Source organism: Suricata suricatta, chromosome 1 (genome assembly GCF_006229205.1).
Source record: "Suricata suricatta isolate VVHF042 chromosome 1, meerkat_22Aug2017_6uvM2_HiC, whole genome shotgun sequence".
Classification (NCBI taxonomy): domain Eukaryota; kingdom Metazoa; phylum Chordata; class Mammalia; order Carnivora; family Herpestidae; genus Suricata; species Suricata suricatta.
This window is the reverse complement of record NC_043700.1, coordinates 153,537,289-153,559,481: the sequence shown is the minus strand read 5'-3', so window position 1 is coordinate 153,559,481 and position 22,193 is coordinate 153,537,289. Positions and strand designations below refer to the sequence as shown.

Sequence of the window (22,193 nt, the reverse complement as noted above, 5' to 3'; positions counted from 1 at the left end):
CATGTTTATTTCCCTTGTCACCACATTCTGTCAATTTACCTGTCAAGGGTCTATCCAATCCATTTCTTTTTTTCTATCCTCATTGTCTTAGTCCTGATCCTCAGTCATCCCTCATGGGGATCTGGGCCTTTTAAATGATTCTTTTTTTAGTGAGTGGAACTCATTTTCAAGTAAAATGTCAATGTTAACCCCTAATTATATGAAGACACCAATTACAGGTTAGGTTCTGTGGTATTAATAAGAGATCTGACTTCAGTGGCTCAAATATATTCTTTTTGTCCACAATGATTATGTGAGAGGTAGCTCGTTTCTGGAATTGAATCAGTGGTTTGAGTATATCAAAGTGTCTGAGGTTTTCTTGGCCTTTGTCTCCTGGGAAAGAGAATGATGCTGAATTTAGACTGAAGAGGAGAATTTAAGTAGGGCATAAAATATGGTGTGATGTTCTTCAAGTGTAGGTCAAGTGTAGTTTGTTGAGATATAATACATTAATGATGATTTAAAATAGGAAGGTGAGTATAAAAACAAAAGTGTGTAAAGGAAGAGTTTGACTAGTCTAAAGGAGTATGACTGGACCATACTCAAAAGATTTGATAGGAGTAGAAAGGATGACTAAATCTGGGAGAAATTGTGGTGTAAGTAGATTACCGATATGAAAGTCCATACAAAGAGGGAAAAGAGGTTATTAAGGAGACAATCTTCAGACTTTTCAAGTGTGCTGAACTGGCAGGACAGTGGTACTGTTGATGATGGGGAAACAAATGGTATGGAAAGTTATTGATACGCATGTTGGAGCAAATCACAGTCTGAATAGAAAATGGTCAGAATGGCAAGAATGGTAGTAGACACAGAAGAGGAAAATTCTTCAAGGCCTTTCTTGAACTCTGAAATGTGGAGTCATAACCATGGATCTTGGACTCATTTGTGGCAATTTGATGGAATTTATGAAAGGACTAAAGAGTTAGAGCTTACTGGCTTTTAAGTGACATTAATGTGAACTTTTTAATAGTTGGGAACATTTTGACCCATCTTTGGTGCCTTTCACATAATGCTATTCTGAAATAGGATACTTTTATCAAAAATTCAGCAACAAAGCATTCTTCATATTTAATTTCAAGTTAGATGTTACAAATTTATTTTAACACCTGTAGTCTATTATGTTTGAGTGTTCTATTAAATAAGCTAATAACCCTTTTTTTTAAGGTACAGCAGGGAAGAACTGGAAATTCAGAGAAGGAAGCAGCACTTCCATCTACAAAAGCTGAGTTTACTTCTCCTCCTTCATTGTTCAAGACTGGACTCCCACCAAGCAGGTTAGTTAGACAATTGTAACTCCATTTACTGAAGCCATTGGTATCTTTATTTTGTATTAATGCTATAAACTATAAGAGAGCTGAATATTCTGCCAAAAATCATTCACGTTGTTTTAATACAAAATGAGTTCTTTGTGAAAAGCTCTTCTGGGTGCCTTCCCATTTAAAAAAATTTTACATAGTTACATGTCTAAAAAAGACAATCTTACATTCAAGAGAGATGGCAATAACAGTGGTCTTGTTTCCTTATTATTCTTACATAAAGAATTATTGGACTTTCTGAGTTTAGATCTATTGACCTAATGTATTTTACAGATTTTAGAAAAAGATTGTAGAAATTTCAGCCTGGGCAGTCTTTCCAATTAAAACCATTTTCTTTTCTTTCCTTGGTTTGTTTTGATAATACCTAACTTTGAGTTCCCCAAAGTACCAGTTAGAAGAGACAAATGTGCTGGCAGATGTCCTTTTAACTTAAATATGACAAATGGTTATCCTGTTACCAGGAAAATGGTAAAGAATAAACTAAGACTAGGGAAGTTTGATGTTAGCAGTTTAATTTTGAGTTAGGTAAAGATGACTTAAATCAGGTATTTCTCTGGGCCTGAAACAAGTCAGTAACCAACCTGTAACTCATTCTCAGCCAGACCATTTACCTTTTGTGTTACTTGGCTCAATTTAGTTTATACAGTTTTCTGGTTTTGCTATTCTGCAATTTTGAATTGCTATAAGAGATTATATTTCATAATGTACAAATGCAGGAAGAGCCCAATGGGAACATGTGGTTTAGCTTTAAGATGAAGATTTTTGAAACTTTCAGCCAAAATTAATATCACAAAGCCATCTTGGATTTTGACTGTCTCTTCTCATCCTAACAACTATTAGTCATGGACATTTTCAAATATTATTTAAGTAAATATAATCTCATAAAATGTTTGACTAAGAAGTTATAGCTGAGGAATACTGATCCTTTTAATATGTAGTCTTCTTTTGCCTTTTTTCCTGTTTTAAAAGAGGTCACTTTCATTCATTGAGTTATTGTGTTCTGCACATAGAATGATGTGAAGAGCTTCTGGGGCTCAGAGTCTGGCTCTGTTGCTTACTAGCTGTGTGTCCTTGAGCACATCCCCTAATCTGGTTCTTTTATTTCCTGACCTATAAATGTAATAATAATAATACATCCCTCACAGGTAATTATGTGTATTAAATGGCTTCATTTATGTGAAATGTTCTAGAAAAATAATACATAGGTAATACTCTATAGATATTTGCTAATTAAACTATTTAGGAATCAGTAGCAGATTTTCTTTATTTTGACAGTCCCCTCCAACAACCAACCAGCCAACCAACCAACCTTAGGCCAGATTTGTAGGGCATTGTACTCTTATATGGGCTTTGGCTTTTCTGTAAGTAAAGTAAATGGGGTCCCACTGTCAGAGTTTGTGCCGAGGAATGAAATAATCTACTTCAGGTTTTTAAAGTCTTAATTGCTTTATTAAGATCAGACTACAGAGAGATTAAGGGCAGAATCTGAGAAGCCAGTTAGGAGGTTGTAACAGTGATCTAGTCAAGAGATAATGGTTACTTGGACCAAAGTGGTTGTGGTGCAGATGGTCTGGAGAAGGCAGATACTGGATACATTTCAAAAGATGTAAAAGATCTTTTACCTCTGAGATGGAAGAGATTACAAGAGGAGTGCTTTTTTTTGGAGGGAGAAGACCAAGAATTCAGTTTAGGGTAGACTAAAATTGAGTTGTCTGTTAGACACACAAGTGGAAAATTTGCATAGGGAGTGGATATCTGAATCTGCAATAGAGGGAAGGCGTATGGGATGGAGCTAGAAATGAGGGAGTGGTCAGTGTTTAAGTGAAGTTGTGAAACTGAATTCAGTTGTAAAATAGGTAAATGGTGAAGAAGTGGTAAGAGGGACAGAGCCTTGGGGTGTTTCCTTGCAGGTCAGAAAAAGAAGGATGAAGGAAGAGGAGGTCCATAGAGAAGAATTACTACTGATGTAGTTAGAACACCCAGTGTCAGTCTTAAATGTGTGTCAGAGTAGAACTATTACCTACCGAATAATACTGATTGGCCAAGAAGAAGAGGACGGAGAATGACTTTTGGATTTTATTTTATTTCGTTTTTTAAGATTTTATTTTTAATCTCTACACTCAGTGGGGCTTGACCTCACACCCCCCAAGATCAAGAGTCCTATGCCCTACTGACTGAGCCAGCGAGGCGCCCTGGCTTTTGGATTTTAAAACATTAAGGTTGCTGGTGGTTCTGACCAGGATTTTTAGTGGTGTAAGGTAAAGGTTGAAAAGACTTAGGAGTGGATACTTACGAGAATGAGTTCTTTGAGGGGAAATTGATGATTCAAGAAGCGAGAAGACACAGTTGTTAGAGCAGTGTCCTTAAGAAGATCAGAAGAGACGGGATGTAATGCAAGTGGGGGACACTTTGCCTTAAAAAGGAGATGGATCCTAATAACAGGAGAGAAGGCGGGACATGGTGAAGGGGGATAGGTAAGCTAATGATGGGAGTAACTGAAAGCTCTCTTCTGAAGGCTTCAGTTTTTACCAGCAACACAGGATGCAGACTGACCTGGTGAATGTGAGGATGTAGAAGTGGGTGTGAATGTTTGACAAGGGAGGAGAAATTTTGAAATAGTCATTTAGAGGTGTGTGAATAAACTAGTGGAAAGGAGTGGATTGCTAGCCAGCACCTGGAGGGAGATGTGCTGTTAAGAGGCGGCTTTTTTTCAAAATGGGAGAAATTACAACATTTTTATATGCTCGTGGGAATGAATTAATAGAGTGAAAAAATTGACACAGTGGAAAAAGACTGTACATTTCCAGCTTTTCTTGAGGTTAATGGTTATATATTTAAAATGAGACCAGCCAGCTTGCTTAGGTATATTTGTCTTGCCCTTGCCAGGTATTTGTATGTTTATGAAGACTAGCTACAGTGGGATTTAACAGGAGTTGTGATTATACCAGACAAGTACGACAGAGGGGCAAGGAAGGTGAGAGGGTCCTTGAGAAAGTGATAATAGTGATGGATGGCCATGGACTGAAGGAGAGATGGAGAATAGTGGTGGATAGGGGACAATAAAAAGGAGTAAAGAAATGACCGAAAAGTTAGCAGATCCATCACTACTACCAAAGAGTGGATAATTGCCACCATAACCTGTAGAAACATACCGAACATGTCAATGTGTCAGTTTTTGGTACAAAGAACAGTACCCATTTTTCATTAGGAAAGTTTGTTTTCTGGGTTCCTCTTCACTTGATCAGAAGCACACTTTTGTTCATTGTGAAGTATTTCCCTAAATAAATATTTGTGTTTTTCTGTTTTAGTGTTTGTGGGGATTAGAAAGACCTACTTGAACGTAAATTTTACTAATTTAGGGAATAGACAGGAATGTCATTTAAGACATAATAGAAACTGCCCAACAAATAGTAGTAAGCTGTACTACTGACCTAACCACTGTATTTCCTTTGTTGAAAATCTTAGATTGCCTTATAAATGTGTAGATGACTATTAGTATGTTTGCATAGAACTTTTTTTTAAATGGTTCTTTGTACTTCATTGATGGAAATGCTGGGCTTCTAACTTTCTGTATTGCCCAGCAAATTGGTGTACTTAAGTAAAATGTTAATATTTAATATACCAGAATGTTTTCCTATATCTTTAAAAGTTTTCATATTATGTCAAGAATATACAGCTTAATAAATTTTCACAAACGACACTCATGAACACTGATATATTGCTCACCCAAATTCATCATTTATTAACATTTTTCCATATTTGCTTTATAATTTTCCCAAAATATTTTTCTTTTTGAATCATTTGTTACTTGTACACATCATGCCCCTCAACCTCTAAATACTTCAGCACGTATTTTTTAAGAACAAGGACATTCTGTTATGTAATCTTAGGACACAGTTATCAAAGTGAGAAAGTCTTATAATGAGCCAGTATGTTTATACATACTTTATACAAGTCAAAAATTTTGCTAATTATTTCAATGTCATCTTTTATGGCAATTTTTTCCTTGATTTTGGGTTCAGTCCAAGGTCATTCATTATAATTAACTCTTTTATCTCATTCTATAACCTGAGACAGTTTCTCAGTCATTCTTTGTTGACTCTGAGTTTTGAAGAGTGCAATCCAGTTGTTTTGTAAGTCATCCCTCAATCTGAGTTTGCCTGGTGTTTCCTCTATTAGATTCAGGTTTTGCTCTGGGAGCAGGAAACTATGTGATGTTCTGTCCTCAGGTGTCAGCCTTGAGGTACATGATGTCATTTTTCCCCATTACCGGTGATGGTAACTTTAATCACTTAGTTGTAATGGTGTTCTTTGGGTTTCTGCACTGCAAAGTTATTGTTTTTACTGTTTGTATTTAATAAATAATCTGTGAGGAGATGGTAAATATCCTGTTTCTTTTTAAACTTCCCCAACTTTTAAAATCCCATTGATGATTTTTGCTTTTTCCTGTTACTACTGTAATGGCTATAAAATAGTGATTATCTAACTTTGTTATTTCTCTTACATTAATTAGCTGGTATCTTCCTTTAAAAGTGAGCTTTCCCACCTCCTCCACTTATTTATTTATTACCATCTAGACACAATATTTATTTTATGTGTGAGAGAGTGTGTATTTGTGACTTATAAATATGATTTATTTGTATATGTAGTATATAAGCTATATATATAACATATGTACTGTAATTCATATTGATGCTCAGAATTGTTTCAAATTTGCTTGGTAGGAGCCTCTTCATAGTGGCTCCTATGCCCTTTTGAGATGTCCCCATTGGTTTTTTGTTGTTGTTGTTGTTGTTTTGAGGATTTTTTTTTTTTTTTTTTTTTTTTTTTACTTTCTAGCTTTACCAAATGTTCCATGCTTACCTTGTACTTTCTCTGCCCCTCCCTGGGAGCAGCCTTACCTTGACACCACCTTGATGACTTTTAATGGGAAATGATGATTAGAAACCAAGCTCTTGGCACCAGTTATGCTCATTGCTGTTGGAGTGTCACTGTTCCTAGGCTTTTTCAGCATTCACAGCTGGGAGAAAACAACCAATTTCAATATAAAACTGCCTTATGTGTAATTTTAATCATGTAGTCATCCTTTTACTTCACATTTGGCACCAGGGGTTTCTACTTCCCTTTCCTTATTCCATATTACATCTCTGTTTTACTGCATTGAGAACCTGCTTTCCAGCAATTTCAATATATATACTCTTTGCTTCATCCTAAAATATACTCAGAATAGATTAGGACTTCTGCACTTACCATTTCAAAAACCAAAACTATTAAATAGAATTCAAGATTTCTTTGGAATTCTTTTTTTTTTTTTTAGGTGAGGGTATGTAGTCAAATATTCAGAAGTTTTCTTTAGAATGGTTATATTAATCACCTAAAGTATACTATCCATTGTTTCTGTTTGTATTCAATATTAGCTTTTCTTTTCTCCATGTTTGACATTTTTTGCATATATAAAACATTTAACAGAGTTCCAAGTACATTCTTTTCCCTGCTTCTTTTATTCCAGTTAATAATTAACTTTATTTTATCTAATTTCTGATTTATTCTTTCTTCGTTTCTTTTTACAAAAATTACCAGATAGACAAACATATGTTTTTCCTATAGAAAACTTTGCTATTGGAAGAGTCTTATTAGTCTTTTAAGGGACTGGCAAGAGTATAAACAGCTGAACATTTTATGGAGTATTGCACTAGGGATAAAATTTAACTTTCTTTAGAATGTTATTTTGAAATGGAATTTTTATGAAATATATGTATTTAGTGTAGGTTTTTTTAGAAGACACATGAGAGTGTTACTTTTAACTGCTACACTAACAATATTTGTACTGTTGAAGAGTGTAGGGGGAAAAAAAATCTCAGTTTTGAATAAGGTTTTGTGAGACCGTGGAAGTTGTTACTATAAAAGCACAGAAGTTTATTTCTTGATAATGTATTACAGTCTGATAAGCCTTTGGTTCTTATTTCTGCATTTTGACATTACTATTTTGAAAAAGATTTCTAAAAATATTTTGGAGTTACTAAAATGTTGATAAGATGTTAGTATTTAAATACCTACTAGCAATTTTAGTACCACAGAGACTCGAAGAAAACGTACAATAGGAACATGCTAAAGGACTTTAGAAAAAGCATGTCAAAGAAAAGGAAAAAAAAAAAAGACAGAACAAGGGGGGTCAGAGACAACAATATGTAAGAAAAAACATAGAAAATTTATCTCACCAGAAACAGCACCTCTTCTCAGTCTCAGACAAGTACTGCCTCCAGAAAAGCCAATTCCAGCGTTGGGAAGTGGCAGGACCGATATGGGAGGGCCGAATCACCCGACCTAAGGTAAGGCTGTTTTTAAACATTGGCTACTCCCTGATTAGATCATCAGTGTTGTTTTGTCTTCATAAGATGATAAATTTTGATTAAATTGTACCATATTTTTACCCCCTCAATTATGCTTCTTTATTACAGAAATTGAGGGTTTTAAAAATTATGAGCCAGGCCCTACGCCCCCCACACCTTCCCTCTCTTCTCTCTGACTTTATAAATTGCATGGAACCATGCAAATAGGAGCTCAGTATGTGTTTTTTCTCCGCACTCCTGCAGGTTTAATTCATATCACACCCTTTTAAGAAATCGCTGGGTGTTTCTAATTGTTGAATAAAATTTACTTCTGAGCTAGTATTTAGAACCTGTAAAATTGAACTCTATTGCGTTTTATCATCTCAACTACGGTGCATAAAGCAGCCATTTCATTGAGTCTATCAGCTGTCCTAGGAAGTATTATTTCCCTTACTGTTGCTGTGCTTTAACTCCTGATCCCCCCTCTGCAGAAGTCTGGTCTGTGCTCTAAATCTTACAGTTACAAAGCATGCAGCCTTGGATGGATGTTGTACACTCTCTGAGCCTGTAAAATGGGAATCATAATTTCTACCCCAAGGGACCTAGTGAGAAGCAGTTACGTTATGACAGTGCATTGCCAATAGTAATCAATCTGAGCAATTACAGTTTGCCTGACTTGGAAATACAGACTTAGATACCTCCCTAATTTACCATTTAAAGTTTTAAACAGTGGTGCAGCGGTGGCATTTTGTCTGTTTTTGTTGTTGCAGCATCTTAAACTTTCTTCCTAGGCAGGTCGATGCTTTTACATTACTGTGCTTTTAATTATCTTCATTTATAAACCTTTAAATATGTAAGTTATGGTCAGATATCTTTGATCATAACACCTGAAAGAAAAACAAAGGGAGGAAGCACAATCAAAATTTTGTTTTTTCAGATTTCCTTTACTTTGGGGACTTTATTATATATTCTTCATGAATAGTAAGAATTTCTAGAAGAGAAAAGAATTAGCTTTGATAGGATCTCCTGTTAGGAGAGAATAAGCTTAGTCATTCTCAAAAGTGGCTATTCATCTCAAAGTCAAAAATATTTTGACTTTTTTGGGGTGCCTGAGTGTCTCAGTTGGTTAAGCGTTTGACTCTTGATTTCGGCTCAGGTCATGGTCTCATGGTTCATGAGTTTGAGCCCCTCATCGGGCTCTGTGCTCACAGCAGGGAACCTGCTTGGGATTCTCTGTCTCCCTGGCTTTCTGCCCTTCCTTCGCTTTACACTTTCTTTCAAATAAAAAAATTTTTTTTAATGTTTGCTTATTATTGAGACAGAGAAATGGAGCCTGAGTAGGGGAGGGTCAGAGAGAGAGTGAGACACAGAATCCTAAGCAGGCTCCAGGCTCTAAACTGTCAGTATAGAGCCCGACGCGGGGCTTGAACCTACGAACTGTGAGATCATGACCTGAGCTGAAGTCGGACACTTAACTGACTGAGCCACCCAGGTACCCCACACTTTATCTCTTAAAAATAAATAAATAAACACTAAAAAAATATTTTGACTTTTTAAAGATATGCAAACTGTAAGTATAGTAATTGATGCAGTTGGAAATAATATTCCCTATATTCTGAGAATAATATCGATTGCATGTGTTGCTTTAACAGATTATAGAATGAAAATTTGCATATTTTCCTATTTTTAAAGTGCTTATTGACCTTTTTTCATGGTATTATATGATACTAATCTTAGGGTTTTTTTTTAAATGTTTATTTTTTTATTTTGAGAGAGAGAAAGTATGTGCACAAGTGGGCAGAGAGAGGGAGAGAAAAAAAATCCCAAGCAGGCGCTGACAGTGCAGAGCCCAACACAGGGCTTGATCTCATGAACCATGGCATCATAATCTGAGCTGAAATCGAGTCAGATGCTTATCTGAGCCACTCAGGTGCTCCAGTCTTAGTTTTTACAACTAGAATTCTTGACGAACCAGTAGAAATATCAAGAGTTATTTCAAATGAAGAAAAGTTAGATCTGATAAGTGTGGCTTGGAATCTATGAATCTTTTCACATTTACTATTTCTGAGAAACCCCATAGTGTAAGAGGAGTGCTAATATAATCTCTGTATAATAATAAACTTGGTTATTACAGCACACAGTGCTAGAGAATCTCCTAGATTTATACCTGTTTAACCTGGCCAACAATCTGGGCAACCTGTTTACTAATTCCAAAAGGGCCAGACAGGAAGGGCTTGCATTTTCATCATTAAAACGAGCCATCTATATATATAAAGAATAACTATATTCTTTATGAATTTTTCAAAAACTTTTAATGTTTATGTTTGAGAGATAGAGAAACAGAACATGAGCAGGGAAGTGGCAGAGAGAGGAGGAGACACAGAATCTGAAGCAGGCTCCAGGCTCTGAGCTGTCAGCACAGAGCCCGACGTGGAGCTCAAACTCATGAACCGCGAGATCATGACCTGAGCCAAAGTCAGCCGCTTAACTGACTGAGCCACCCAGGTGCCCCAAGAATAACTATATTCTTAAACTTACAGCAGTTTCATGGCATAAGTACTGGATTTGGCTATTAGGTTTGGTTTTGTGCCTGTGTGAATTTATGACAGTTCCCTAAAATCTCTAGGCCTCTGTGTTTACAGTTTTAATATGATAGGGCTAGACTGTGTTATCAGGAAGGTCTTTTTAATCATGAAGTTATTTTTTCTGGCTAGTCCCTCGTTTACATGGAAAAGGAAATCTAAGAAAGTAGGGAATTTGCCAAATTTATGGCTAATTAAAGAGGCAAAGCTAGAATCCCTGGTTTTCTGTCTTTTAATACCTGCAGTTCAGGCAGGTTGATGTTCATGAGCAAAGGCATAGATACAGTTAAGTCACTTATTTCTAAATATGTAATTTAAAACTTTCTGTTTGTTTCTTTTGCTATTTCAGCATCTGAAATTCCTTTTATATCAGTCATTTTGACAGAATGTGTTACTTAAAATAGTTGTATTTTTGGTATAATGGTTTATTTAAGATAAGTAGTTTATAGAGAAAATAATAGTTCTCATAACTGAAAATAATACAGCTCAGGGTTTATACTTTTACTCCCCCACCCCTCAATAAAAATGCTTTGAGAACACAGAAAACTCCCATTCAGGCAATAGAAGTAGTAGGAAATTTGACACTGTTTGCAGTATGTATTTTCTGCCTTTGAAAATTCAAAAGAAAAAAAACTCTAGATAAAAGCTACAGCTCTCTTTTTGAATGGTACATGTGTGTATGTATATATATGTACACTTACATACACACACTTACCGCGTAAGATAAAAAACAAGAGTCTACCTGTTGTAGTTAATGTAACTGAGAAATGTGTTTTGTTTTTCTTTTTGAAGCATGGCTTACCTCTCTTTGTAAGAGCAATTAAACAATGATTGAAATCCTTTTTGTAAGTTACTGTATTTGGAGACTCAAGACTTCTTATCTCACGTACGTTCCTATTAATTTAATACAGTATTTTCCAATGTTGGTTAATAGTACTCTTCGTAACTATTTGTAACAAGGACATTTTATTGGGTGTGAGTTTGTTTTTATAAATTCAGATTTGTGACACATATTAAGCCAATTAGAAGAATGAAGCAGTTTTAATGCACACAGAAAATTGAAATTGGCAATACGGATGATTGCTGTAATCCTATCCTAATGTCCAGTTTATTTGTGTGTTTTGTTTTTATTTTATAATATCAAAGTCTGTTGCATATTCTAGGTTGTCTTATTAAGCCTGTTTTTTAGTATCGGGTTTTTTTTTAACTGATTCAGACTCTTGGAAGAGGAAAAGTAAAAATTGCTTAATGGAGAATCACTAAAATATTTAAATCTGCTTGCATTTCTTATAATAGTCAAACATAGAACTTAAAACTGGATGTTAAATGGACATTCGGTCTAAGGTTGACCTCTTCATTTGTTCTTGGCACTACTTATTATGTCTTGATTAAATAATGCACTGAAAAGATGTACCTGTACCTTCATGGCATGTGATTGAGCACTTTGAATGTGTGTTGCTTGTATTATGTAGCTTGTTAAGATTTTAATGTGATTGGATGTATGAAGCCTTCTTTTTTTAAAATTCCCCAATGATATCTTTTCCTACATTTAAAAATTAAATTAAACATAATATGGCAAGTGAAGCTTTATTTCAAGCTCTGCCCCAAAGTGAGTAAATTCGGCTTCCCTAAATGAACATATTTATGTGTTCCACTCAAAGTTTAGCATAGTTCATGTTTAAGCATTCAAAGTCTTTGTTTTTAAGATAGCTTAAAAAGTAACATTTTAAGAATTCAGGCCCCAGAACATTAGCATAGAAAACCCTTTATAGAAGAAGTAAAGTTTGGAATCGTCATACCTGAGCCTGAATCGTGGTGCGGCACTTTACTTCACGAAAGAGCCTTTTTCCACAGCTGGGAAAATGACACTAATGGGACTTCCACCAAGTCCTCGTGGAGTGAATGGCTTCTAAGCCGGCAGAAGAGCCTGCTGCAGGCACGCAGTGCTCGCTCCCTTTGTGTCTGTGTCCACTGTGGTCTCTTGAACCGTAGTCCTGTTAGACAGTGGATTATGTGCTCTGAAAAGTGTTAAATTCTGATTTTTATTTTGAACATACATTATTTTTCAACACAGGATTTTTGATTAATTTTCATTTGAAAGGTAGATTACGTTTTCTTCATAAGCTGTGTATATGCTGTAGAGAAGATTACTCTTGTGCTTGTGAAGGTTAAAAAGAAAGTATTGCGTCCATAAAACTCACAATATCCGTATAAAAACATATATGCAACGAATGATAGCCTTACCTTAATTACCAGACCTTGGTAAGTATGACTTTATATTTATTGAATAATGAGTTAAATCTTAGTTTTTAATCAACTACTTTAAAATCTTTCTAGAAGAGAATACAATGTAAGTGTCTTCCTTGGGCATGTCTTTTGTTGTAGTCCTCAACTTTGGCTATGTGTTGGAATTATCTGGGGAGCTTCAAAATACTATGGATGCTTAAGACCTAGAGACAGAATTAAATCGTCTGGTGTGTACTCTGGGCATTGGGATTTTTCAAAGCTCCCAGGGGCTGCTGGTTGGTTCCGTCAGTTTAAGCCTATGAATTCGGCTCAGGTCATGATCTCACTGTTCATTGGTTCATGCGTCGCACTGGGACTTGCTGACAGCTAAGAACCTGGAGCCTGCTTCAGATTCTGTGTCTCTCTCTCCCTTGCTTATGCTCGCTCGCTCGCTCTCTCTCTCTCTCTCTCTCTCTCTCTCTCTTTCTCTCTCTCTCAAAAATAAACATTAAGAAAAAAATTTTTTATAAAGCTCCCAGATGATTCTGATGTATAGAAAACATTGAGAACCATTGATTGAGAGACAAGATTCTGGCTTGCCATAAAGATTAAAATCAAATGTTTAGTGACCACCTTGGAATTTGAGGTAAAATGATAGATTGAGCTTTGATGGGAACTAATTTTTGTGTGGCATTTTAACAACTTTATAGAACTTTCTTTTGTGTAAGTCTCATTTAAGTTTTTTTGCCTCTCTGAAAGTCTTTTTGTTGATAACCAGTATCAAAGGTATATTACGCTTTTTCTGTTGCATATATATTTGTAGATAGTGTATTTGCCAAATTAGAAATTGGAATCCACAAATGTTACTTTCTTCACATACTTTCTCTTCTGTTCTTCCCTCTATTTAAAATGTCCTCCCTTCTCATCCTGTGTGGCTGAATTCATTACTCCTGTCTTTCAATGCTTTTCTTTCCGAAAGTAGCTTAAAAGATGTTCTACCAGGGCACCTGGCTGGCTCAATTGCTGTGTGTCCGAGTCTTGGTTTTGGCTCAGGTCATGATCTCATGGTTCATGAGTTCGAGCCCCACATTGGGCTCTGTGCTGGCAGTACAGAGTCTGCTTGAGATTCTCTCTCCTCTCTCTGCTCCTGCCCTGCACTCATGCGTTCACTCTCTCTCAAAATAAATAAACTTTTAAAATAAAAAATTAAAAAAGATGTTATGCCACTTTCCATGCAGAATTGTTATAACCATCTATTGAGAAGTATGACCTGAGTTAGACAATAATACTGGTGCATCTGTCTTGACTTGGGAATATGGAATTGTCACATCTAGGTTTTTTCCTAGAGAATGTGTCCTTGAATTACTGCTGCTCAGTTCTTATTAGAAGTTCTGTTTTGAGAAAGCAACATTTATAGGTTTTTTCAAGGATATGATTCATTCATTCTTTAAGAATAGTGGTTCTGTACTTTAAAGCTGTAACCCCTTCGAAAATTTCCTGCAAAGTGTGGACTCTTGCCTGAAAAATGCATTTGTACACATGCATGTAGTTAAGTTCAGGAAACTGTTGGTCCCTCAGGATCCCATATATGCTAGTTAAGGACTCTTGCTCAAAAGCACAGTTCTTTAGATAAAGCCTGCATCAAAAGGGCTGTCTACTCAGACCACATGGTTTTGCTCCGTCTGATTGAATTGCTTTTATTGGATTGTGCATTGTTATGCTTCACCCGGTATTGAGGAACAGTTTGAGAAACAGTTCTGTGAAATTCACTTATGTTCACTATTGTAGTAATATTGGGACTTTGTCCCTGTTTCAGTGTTTCTCACAACATGCGATTGCAGTTCATTAGTGGGGTGTGAAATCAGTTTGGTGGTCTCAACCACCAAATATTTCTGGAGTTTGTATTGTTTTCTTGTGTGTGATATTTAATACTCATAAATCATATCTGATTTTAACATTATTCTGTTCTTTTTAATGAGTGTATTATTTCATGAAGCTTTTAGTTTTTTATATGTGTACTAGATTACTGTCCAAAACATGTTTCTTAAATATATTTTAGGGTCTAAAAAGTTTGAAAACTGTACTCTATCCTAGTTTCTCTTAACATGGACTCAGCGGAGAAATTTTTTCTCTTTATTCTCTTCTGTAAAATGGGAATAATAATAATTGCTACTTCATAGGGTTATTGTGAAGAGTAAATGCATCTAAAGTGCTTAGAACAGTGCTTCCTAGCACGTAGGTGGTGCTGTTGTTACCAGAAAAAGCAGTCTTCAGAGTTGATGCTTTGTTTTTATCTTACATTAAAAGACTTTTTATTAATGATGCCCTTTATTTAGCTGTTAGAAAATGAGAAGCTCAGAGGTAAATTTGTGGCAAAAGATTAATTAATTCGTCTTCCCTTGCCTCTAATTCTGTCACCTTAATAAGTTTTGTTTTATCTTTGTAAGCAGCCTATATATCTGAATCATCAAAATAGACCATTTTAATTTTAATTTAATTCCATTATAATTTCAGAGACATTTTTGTATTTATGAAAGCTCTTGTGAACATCCACTGCCTGTATTAAGGTTAATGAAACTTAAGTGTCCACCATGATCAGTTTGTCTCTCTTTAGCTCTATGATTTAGTCCAACACAGAGAAGAGAATCTTGGTAGCTATATTAGCTATCTGCCTTATTGAACAAATGTTTAAGCCTAATTAAACTTGTGCTGTGTAGAAGCAGCACTTTCAACAATAGCCAAGTTATGGAAAGAGCCTAATTGTCCATCAACTGATGAGTGGATGAGAAGACGTGGTTTATAGATACAGTGGAGTACTACTTGGCAATGAGAAAGAATGAAATCATGCCATTTGCAGCAACGTGGATGGAACCGGAAGGTTATTATGCTAAGTGAAATAAGTCAGAGAAAGACAGATACCATGTTTTCACTCATCTGTGGAACTTGAGAAACTTAACAGAAGACCATGGGGGAAGGGCAGGGGGAAAAATTGTTAGAAACAGAAGGAGGGAGGCTAACCACAAAAGACCCTTAAATACAGAGAACAATCTGAGGGTGGATGGGGGTTAGGGGAGAGGGGGAAATGGGTGATGGATATTGAGGAGGGCACTTGTTGGCATGAGCACTGGGTGTTGCATGTAAGTGATGAACCATGGGAATCTACCCCCCAAACCAAGAGCACACTGTACACTACACATTGTTTGTTAGCCAGTTTGTCAAATTATATTACAATTTTTTAAATAAACTTGTGCTATAGTAGATCCTCATGGTGAAGATCTACTAAATCTTTTTGTGCATCGAAGGAAAAGTGGTTCATAAAAATTTCAGAATAACATAGGATAGTTATTCATCTCTGTTAAATATGTTCTTTATGTTACTTTGGTGTATGCTTATGTATTTGTCGTGAAATATTTCTGAGCAAAATGGTTAACTTCACATTTCTGACTGAGATATATCAGTCTGTGTGGGTAAAAATGCCTGGGCAAAGAGGTGTTATTGTGGAAATATGTGTAAGAAATTGCGGTTTTCTGGATTTTCTCTAGTGATGTATATTTGTTAAGGCTAATTTTCCATGTGTGTTTTTAGAAACTTAGTATTTAGCATTTTGAATCTTCAGTAATTCACTTAAAGCTGGAAAACTAGACTGATCGTATTTAAGATAAACTTTAAGAAGTGAGTACTCTCATGTGTCCCAGAAAAGAGTGGAAAAGGAAATAGTAAAGATTTTTACAGTGAAGTTTTGATAGCAATAAATGGTGAAGGGAAATTCTGACCTCGGGAAATATACCTATAACTGTTGGGATGTTGGAATCTGAGATGTGTGTAGATATTAGATGGCTGATGGCATCTGTTTTGATATGACGTTACAATGGTCATAGCTTTGTAATTAAGTTTTAGGGAAAAAGTTGGAGTGTTATTTGTTTTGTGTCTGAGATATTTAGATTTTTTCTAAGGTGTGAATGTTAAGATAGTTTCCAGCTATATTGAAGGGTACAGGTTAAGTAAATAAAATCCTTTCGCACCTTGAGATCATGAGGAAATCTGGGAAGTCAGTGACCTGGGCATAAAATCAGAAAAGCTTGAACTTTCTAAAAACTCTATTAGAATTATATAGAAGTCTGAAGTGGGCAAGATAATAAGTAGGATCTGACCTATGTAGTTGAAGACATTTCAAATGCCATTATATATTTTTTATGAGGCTCTCTTTGTTTTTGTGAACATAAAATTATATGGCTTCTCAAGGTTCACTTGAGGCAAACTTTTACCAATTTTGGTTTTCAGAAGTCTTAAATGTCTCAAAAGCCAGTTATCTTGCTAGAAGGCAGTGTGACTCAAGGGAAGAGGTCTGTATTTAGGCTTTGGAATCAGAAAGACTCCGATTTGAAAGTTGAGTTTTGCCATTTAGTTATTACTGATGTCAGTGACCTCACTATGGGCCCTGGCTTTAACATCTCTAACAAGTACACAGTAATTAGTAAGTGAAGACATATTGTGAGGTTTAGGTATGATGTGTAGACATTCAGCAAATGGTAGCTGCTATTAGTCATTTTGGGAACCTAACTGTTGTGACTGTGGAAAGATCCATGGTAATTTGGTTGTTTTACTTCTATAAAGTTTTAAAGGCAGAATTGTTCAGAACTAAAGTAGAGATGAAGAGAAATTCATTTAATTTGCATCCATTTTTCATTGTCTCTTCCTACAAGTGACTGCTGTAACTTGTTAAGCATATATATATACACACACACATATATATATACACTTTCATAAAATCCTTAACCAGTAACTAAAGGCTTTTAACATTATTTTTTAAAATTTAACTTACTTAAGCTTTTCTTAAATATATTTGGAGCATCATTTTCTGATAGACTATTTTAAACTTTAATGGATTGTAAATACAACTGGAGGTGGACTAGGCATTTAAATGTTTCATTTTTTTCTATTTAAAAGCAAGTTATCAGAATTGGAAAACTGGATCCCATGTTATGCTTTCTAATGCTTGGCATAAATAAGGAAAATACAGTGTATATCAAAATGACCATTATTTCATTTTTGTCTTTTAGGAGAATTTTTAAGTTTCTGTAATAGAACTATAAATGACATAATTATAGTGGCCAAAATATTTTTATTTCCATTTGCTTAGCATTTGCTACCTGATTCAGTTCCACAAAAATAAATTGAGTTGGAGACTATTAAAAAAGAATGTTTAAAAGAAAATCTACAAATTTAACCTGATCGTCATTGGGTGTATTGGTTCCAGCTTACTAATAAAGCTTAGTTCTTATGACAGTACAGAATAGCGAGATCTGACTAACGTAGTGAAGTTTTTCTTTCAGTGTGTACGCTGATCTGATTTTATTTTAAAGCACGTTGCGATGGGTCTTAGATTTTATTTCTTACTTAATATTTGTCTTGTTTTCCAAACATCTAATTAGGTGAGACTGAATCTGTTCAACGTCTGTGTTACAGGAGACTGCCTGGGGCCATCGACGTTATCGGTCAGACGATAACAATCAGCCGGGTGGAGGGAAGGCGGCGGGCAAATGAAAACAGCAACATACAGGTTTCGTACTTAAAATTAATTTTTAGACTGAGGAATTACACTCATGTTCTAATTTAATTTACTCAACACATATTTATAATGCTATGCTATATGTTAGGTATTTTAGATTTAAAAGATGGACTTAATCACTTTTATTATAAAAGCTATTTTATTTAGAATTTATTACCTTTAGATCATTTAAGTAAGCTTTCTGTGTTGTTGTTGTTTGGCAATAAGCATAATATATAGGTTAATTGGACTAAAAAAAGGGAAATTATGGGAAAAGTTCAAAGAAGAAAAGAAAACTACTGATAATTCTAGCATCTAAAGATAACCACTCTTAACACTCTGGTGTACTTCTTTGTCACCAAACAGGATTAGGGCATACTATTATGATTCTTTTTTGTGTATCCTTTTTTAAAACTTACTTGCATTTTCCATATTCTTAAAAATTTTTTAAATTTCTTCATGATAGTTTCATTGTATGGACTTACAATAACTTTTTTAATGTGACATTTTTTGGGGAAGTAGATTTTCTTTCCAAGTGAAATAGTGAAAGGAATTTTGTTATTAGTAACTTGGATAATTCAAGTTAGAATTTTAATAACAGACTTTCAGCTGTTAGCTTGACCATACTTTTTAAAAAATTATTTCCTTTTTCTGAGTACCTTAAAAAATGTCAAACTGTTTTGATCCTCATTAAATTAATCTTCTTTTTAGCATGTAAATCATTTCTAAACTGGAAGATAGTTCTCTTTGCTTTTCCCCACCATGAAAATGCCTGGATTTCTTAAAATAATTGTGTTCCCTACTTTAAAAAATAGCTTATCAGGATAAATGTTACAAAAATTGCTATGCTTAAATGAAGAACTTAATGAAAAGAAGGATTATATGTTTAAATTATACCTTTGGCCAGTGAGCATTTTTAGAAGTATAAATTAAATGCACAACACTATGTTTTCTGTTTCTGCTGTTTTCTTAAAGTGTTTGCACAGCGGAATCCCTCAGGGAGGCTTGACAAAAATCCAGATTTCTGCGTGTCACTCCTATAGGTTTACTGCTTGTTCCTTACCTGTTTACACAGATCAGTGTTTTGTAAATACTTCAACTTTTCAAGTATAAACCTTTGTTCTTAAACTTATAAGGCTCACATGAAAAAGCTATTGATATATCTGGCTGCATATTACTTGCACCCTGTTAATGCATGCACCCTGATGATAGGCTCTGATACAGTGAAGATCTGTTTCTGTTGGCCATGTTCATTTCTTAATGCTACTATCTGTGACTATGAGTACTTAATTTACAAATACTCTTGTTCAGAATGTTTTTATTCTTTTTTTATGGTTTTTTTTAATGATTATTTTTGAGAGAGAGAGAAGATAATGTTGAGGGGCAGAGAGAGAGAGAGAGACACAGAAGCTGAAGCAGGCTCCAGGCTCTGAGCTGTCAGCACAGAGCCAGATGCAGGGCTCAAACTCATGAACAGTGAGGTCATGACCTGAGCCGAAAGTGGACACTTAACTGACTGAGCCCCTCAGGCGCCACAGAATGTTTTTATTCTTACTAAGATTTTTTGGTAATAATTTAGTCATTTTTTTTTCTAGACTTCCATGATCATCTTAAAAAGTATATATATATACTCACACACACACATATATCACAGACATGGCAAATTTACTTCCACCTCCCCAAAATATGTGTATGTTAATGAAACTTCTTACTTTGTTTCTTAAATAAAATGAATTTACTGAGTTTTTATCTTAGATGCATTTTAAAAAATAACTATGCTTTAATTTTAGGTCCTTTCTGAAAGATCTGCTACTGAAGTAGACAACAATTTTAGCAAACCGCCTCCATTTTTCCCTCCAGGAGCACCTCCCACCCACCTTCCACCTCCTCCATTTCTTCCACCTCCTCCAACTGTCAGCACTGCTCCACCTCTAATTCCACCGCCAGGTAAATAGTAAATAAGACATTTGATTTTGAAAGAATAACCATGAGTGTTTCTTTTATTTTGAATTCTAATAATTAAAATATGTATTTGAAAATAAAATCTTCATTGATTACACTGCATTTTAATTAACAGATAGGAAACATATTAAATCTTCAATAGATTCACAGTGAAAACAGATGTTTGTGCTATTTCAGCACAGCAAAGAGATTATACTAATAGAGAAGATTGAACAGATAGGAAATTGTGATCTAAGGTATAATAGTGAGCACTAAAATTGCTAATTGTATACATATAAATCCACATTGAACTATAAACCATGTTAATTTGTTTTGAAAAGTGTTAAAGATATTCTTAGAATTGGAGTAGGTTCGAAAATATATATCCTGTAGAGAGATTGAAGTGAAAATCTCCATCTGGTCAGTTATTGTATCCTGATCTTCTGTTAGAAGGCTGCTTCTGGGTGCCAGGCACCTGGTATTTACTTCTTTTAAAAAGTCAGAAAATTTAATTTTTATCATTTTTTGATTATTTTATTGATGGCAATAGAAAAAAAACTCATAAGTGACTCCCAAATTTTATATTTTCAACCTTACATCCAGTGGCCTTCATTATTTTATTTCCATTAAGCTTCCAGTATTTATTCTCCTTAATGAGTTTTGAATGAAACCGCAAGATTGATTGAGATAATTACTTTTTTCCTAAGGAGAATGCCAACAGTAAATGATAAAAACTGGCTCCTTCTCCTAATTATAATACATGTGTGAGAAGGGTTTAATTTTTCTTACATCTATAAATAAATTAGTATCAGTTTATACTAAATAAAAAAATCAGTTGATACGAAAGAGCCATGTCCACTCAGTCACTTTGCAATTCAAGAGAGCTGTACTTGTTGTAAGGGAGCAGTTGTGATCGGAGAACCAAGGCACAGGAAATGGTCTGAGTAGTCCTTCCCTGTAGTATTCATTTTTGGTCTCTAAGTATCAGCTGTTTAATGGGTCCTACAGCTATGACAACTTGATTCCCTTCCATTGTGGCTTCTGTCTTCAAAAAGAATAAGAAAATGATTATGAAAAATGTCTGGTTTTAGAGATTCTGTTTCTCAAAAATAGAGGAAAGAGACGACTTGATAGGTTGGAAGTGCTTACTGCATGCAATGTTACTTCTAAAGTTCAACAAATTTCTTGTTTTGGAGCATAAACCATTCAGAAGTTGTGATTGGACCCAGGATTCTTAGATCCTTAATATGGTGAGAATTAACTGAAGGAAAAGGGAAAGGAATGAGGATGTAGTGATTCATAGAGGAGTCCTTTATCTACTGAAAAAGTAAAATGTAGAAATAATTAATTCCGAACATACTTGAAATAATGACATTATAAGATAATCAGTGTACATGATGATAGTCCTTATGCTGTATTGCTTGATAATCTCATTTTAATTTTACTAGTTATTAAAGGTGATCTCAAAGAACTTCTTTTTATTACTAAGTTAACAGAGTATATCCCCAGATTGCTAATACTTTATATAGTCAACACTAGCTATTGGGAAAGAGTAAGTGGTATGAAAAATGGTGAAAAATAAATACCTTATTGATATAAGAATATTTAGAAGCTCTGTAGGATATTCTTCATAGGCACTGGCAAAATGTTAAAATGTTAAAACTCCATTTCTTTGTTTATAAGGGTTAATAACTTTTAATAATATTTAGATAATCTATGCCATTATACCATAAAGTAACACTGATTATTTTTATTGTTTAAGTTATTTATTTACAGGCTTACCTCGGAGATATTACAGTTCTAGACCACTGCAATAAGTGAATCACATTTGGTTTTGGGGGGGGTTCTTGCTGCATATAAAAGTTAATGTTTATACTCTGCTTTAGTCTATTAAGTGTGCAATAATAGCATTAAATATAGAAATCCTTAATTAAAAATTACTTTATTGCTAAAAAATGCTTATCATCTTTTGAGCTTTAAGTGAGTGTAATCTTTTTGCTGATCTTGGGGTCTTTTGAGGTTGAACTCTGCTGACTGATCAGGGTGGTAGTGGCTGAAGGTGGTGGTGGCTGTGGCAGTTTCTAATGATAAGACAGCAGTGACGTTTGCCACATCCATGGACTCTTCCCTTCACCAACGGTTTCTCTGTCGCACGTGATGCCGTTGGATAGCATCTTCCCCACAGCAGAACTTCTTTCCAAATTGGAGTCAG

General features: G+C 34.9%; 1 protein-coding gene across 10 annotated transcripts in view; it reads left to right on the top strand.

The window, feature by feature from the left end:
• Window positions 1-22,193, top strand: part of FIP1L1 (factor interacting with PAPOLA and CPSF1) — a 78,584-nt gene that overhangs the window by 22,494 nt on the left and 33,897 nt on the right. For 5 of the 10 annotated variants that reach the window (XM_029945775.1, XM_029945781.1, XM_029945788.1 and 2 more), the window contains 3 exons: window positions 1,204-1,313; window positions 17,959-18,052; window positions 19,831-19,987. In XM_029945775.1, the coding sequence (XP_029801635.1) occupies window positions 1,204-1,313; window positions 17,959-18,052; window positions 19,831-19,987 (361 nt within the window). Of the gene's footprint in view, window positions 1-1,203; window positions 1,314-7,576; window positions 7,685-17,958; window positions 18,053-19,830; window positions 19,988-22,193 lie in introns of all 10 variants that reach the window. The other 5 variants (XM_029945741.1, XM_029945761.1, XM_029945754.1 and 2 more) reach the window with 2 other exon arrangements.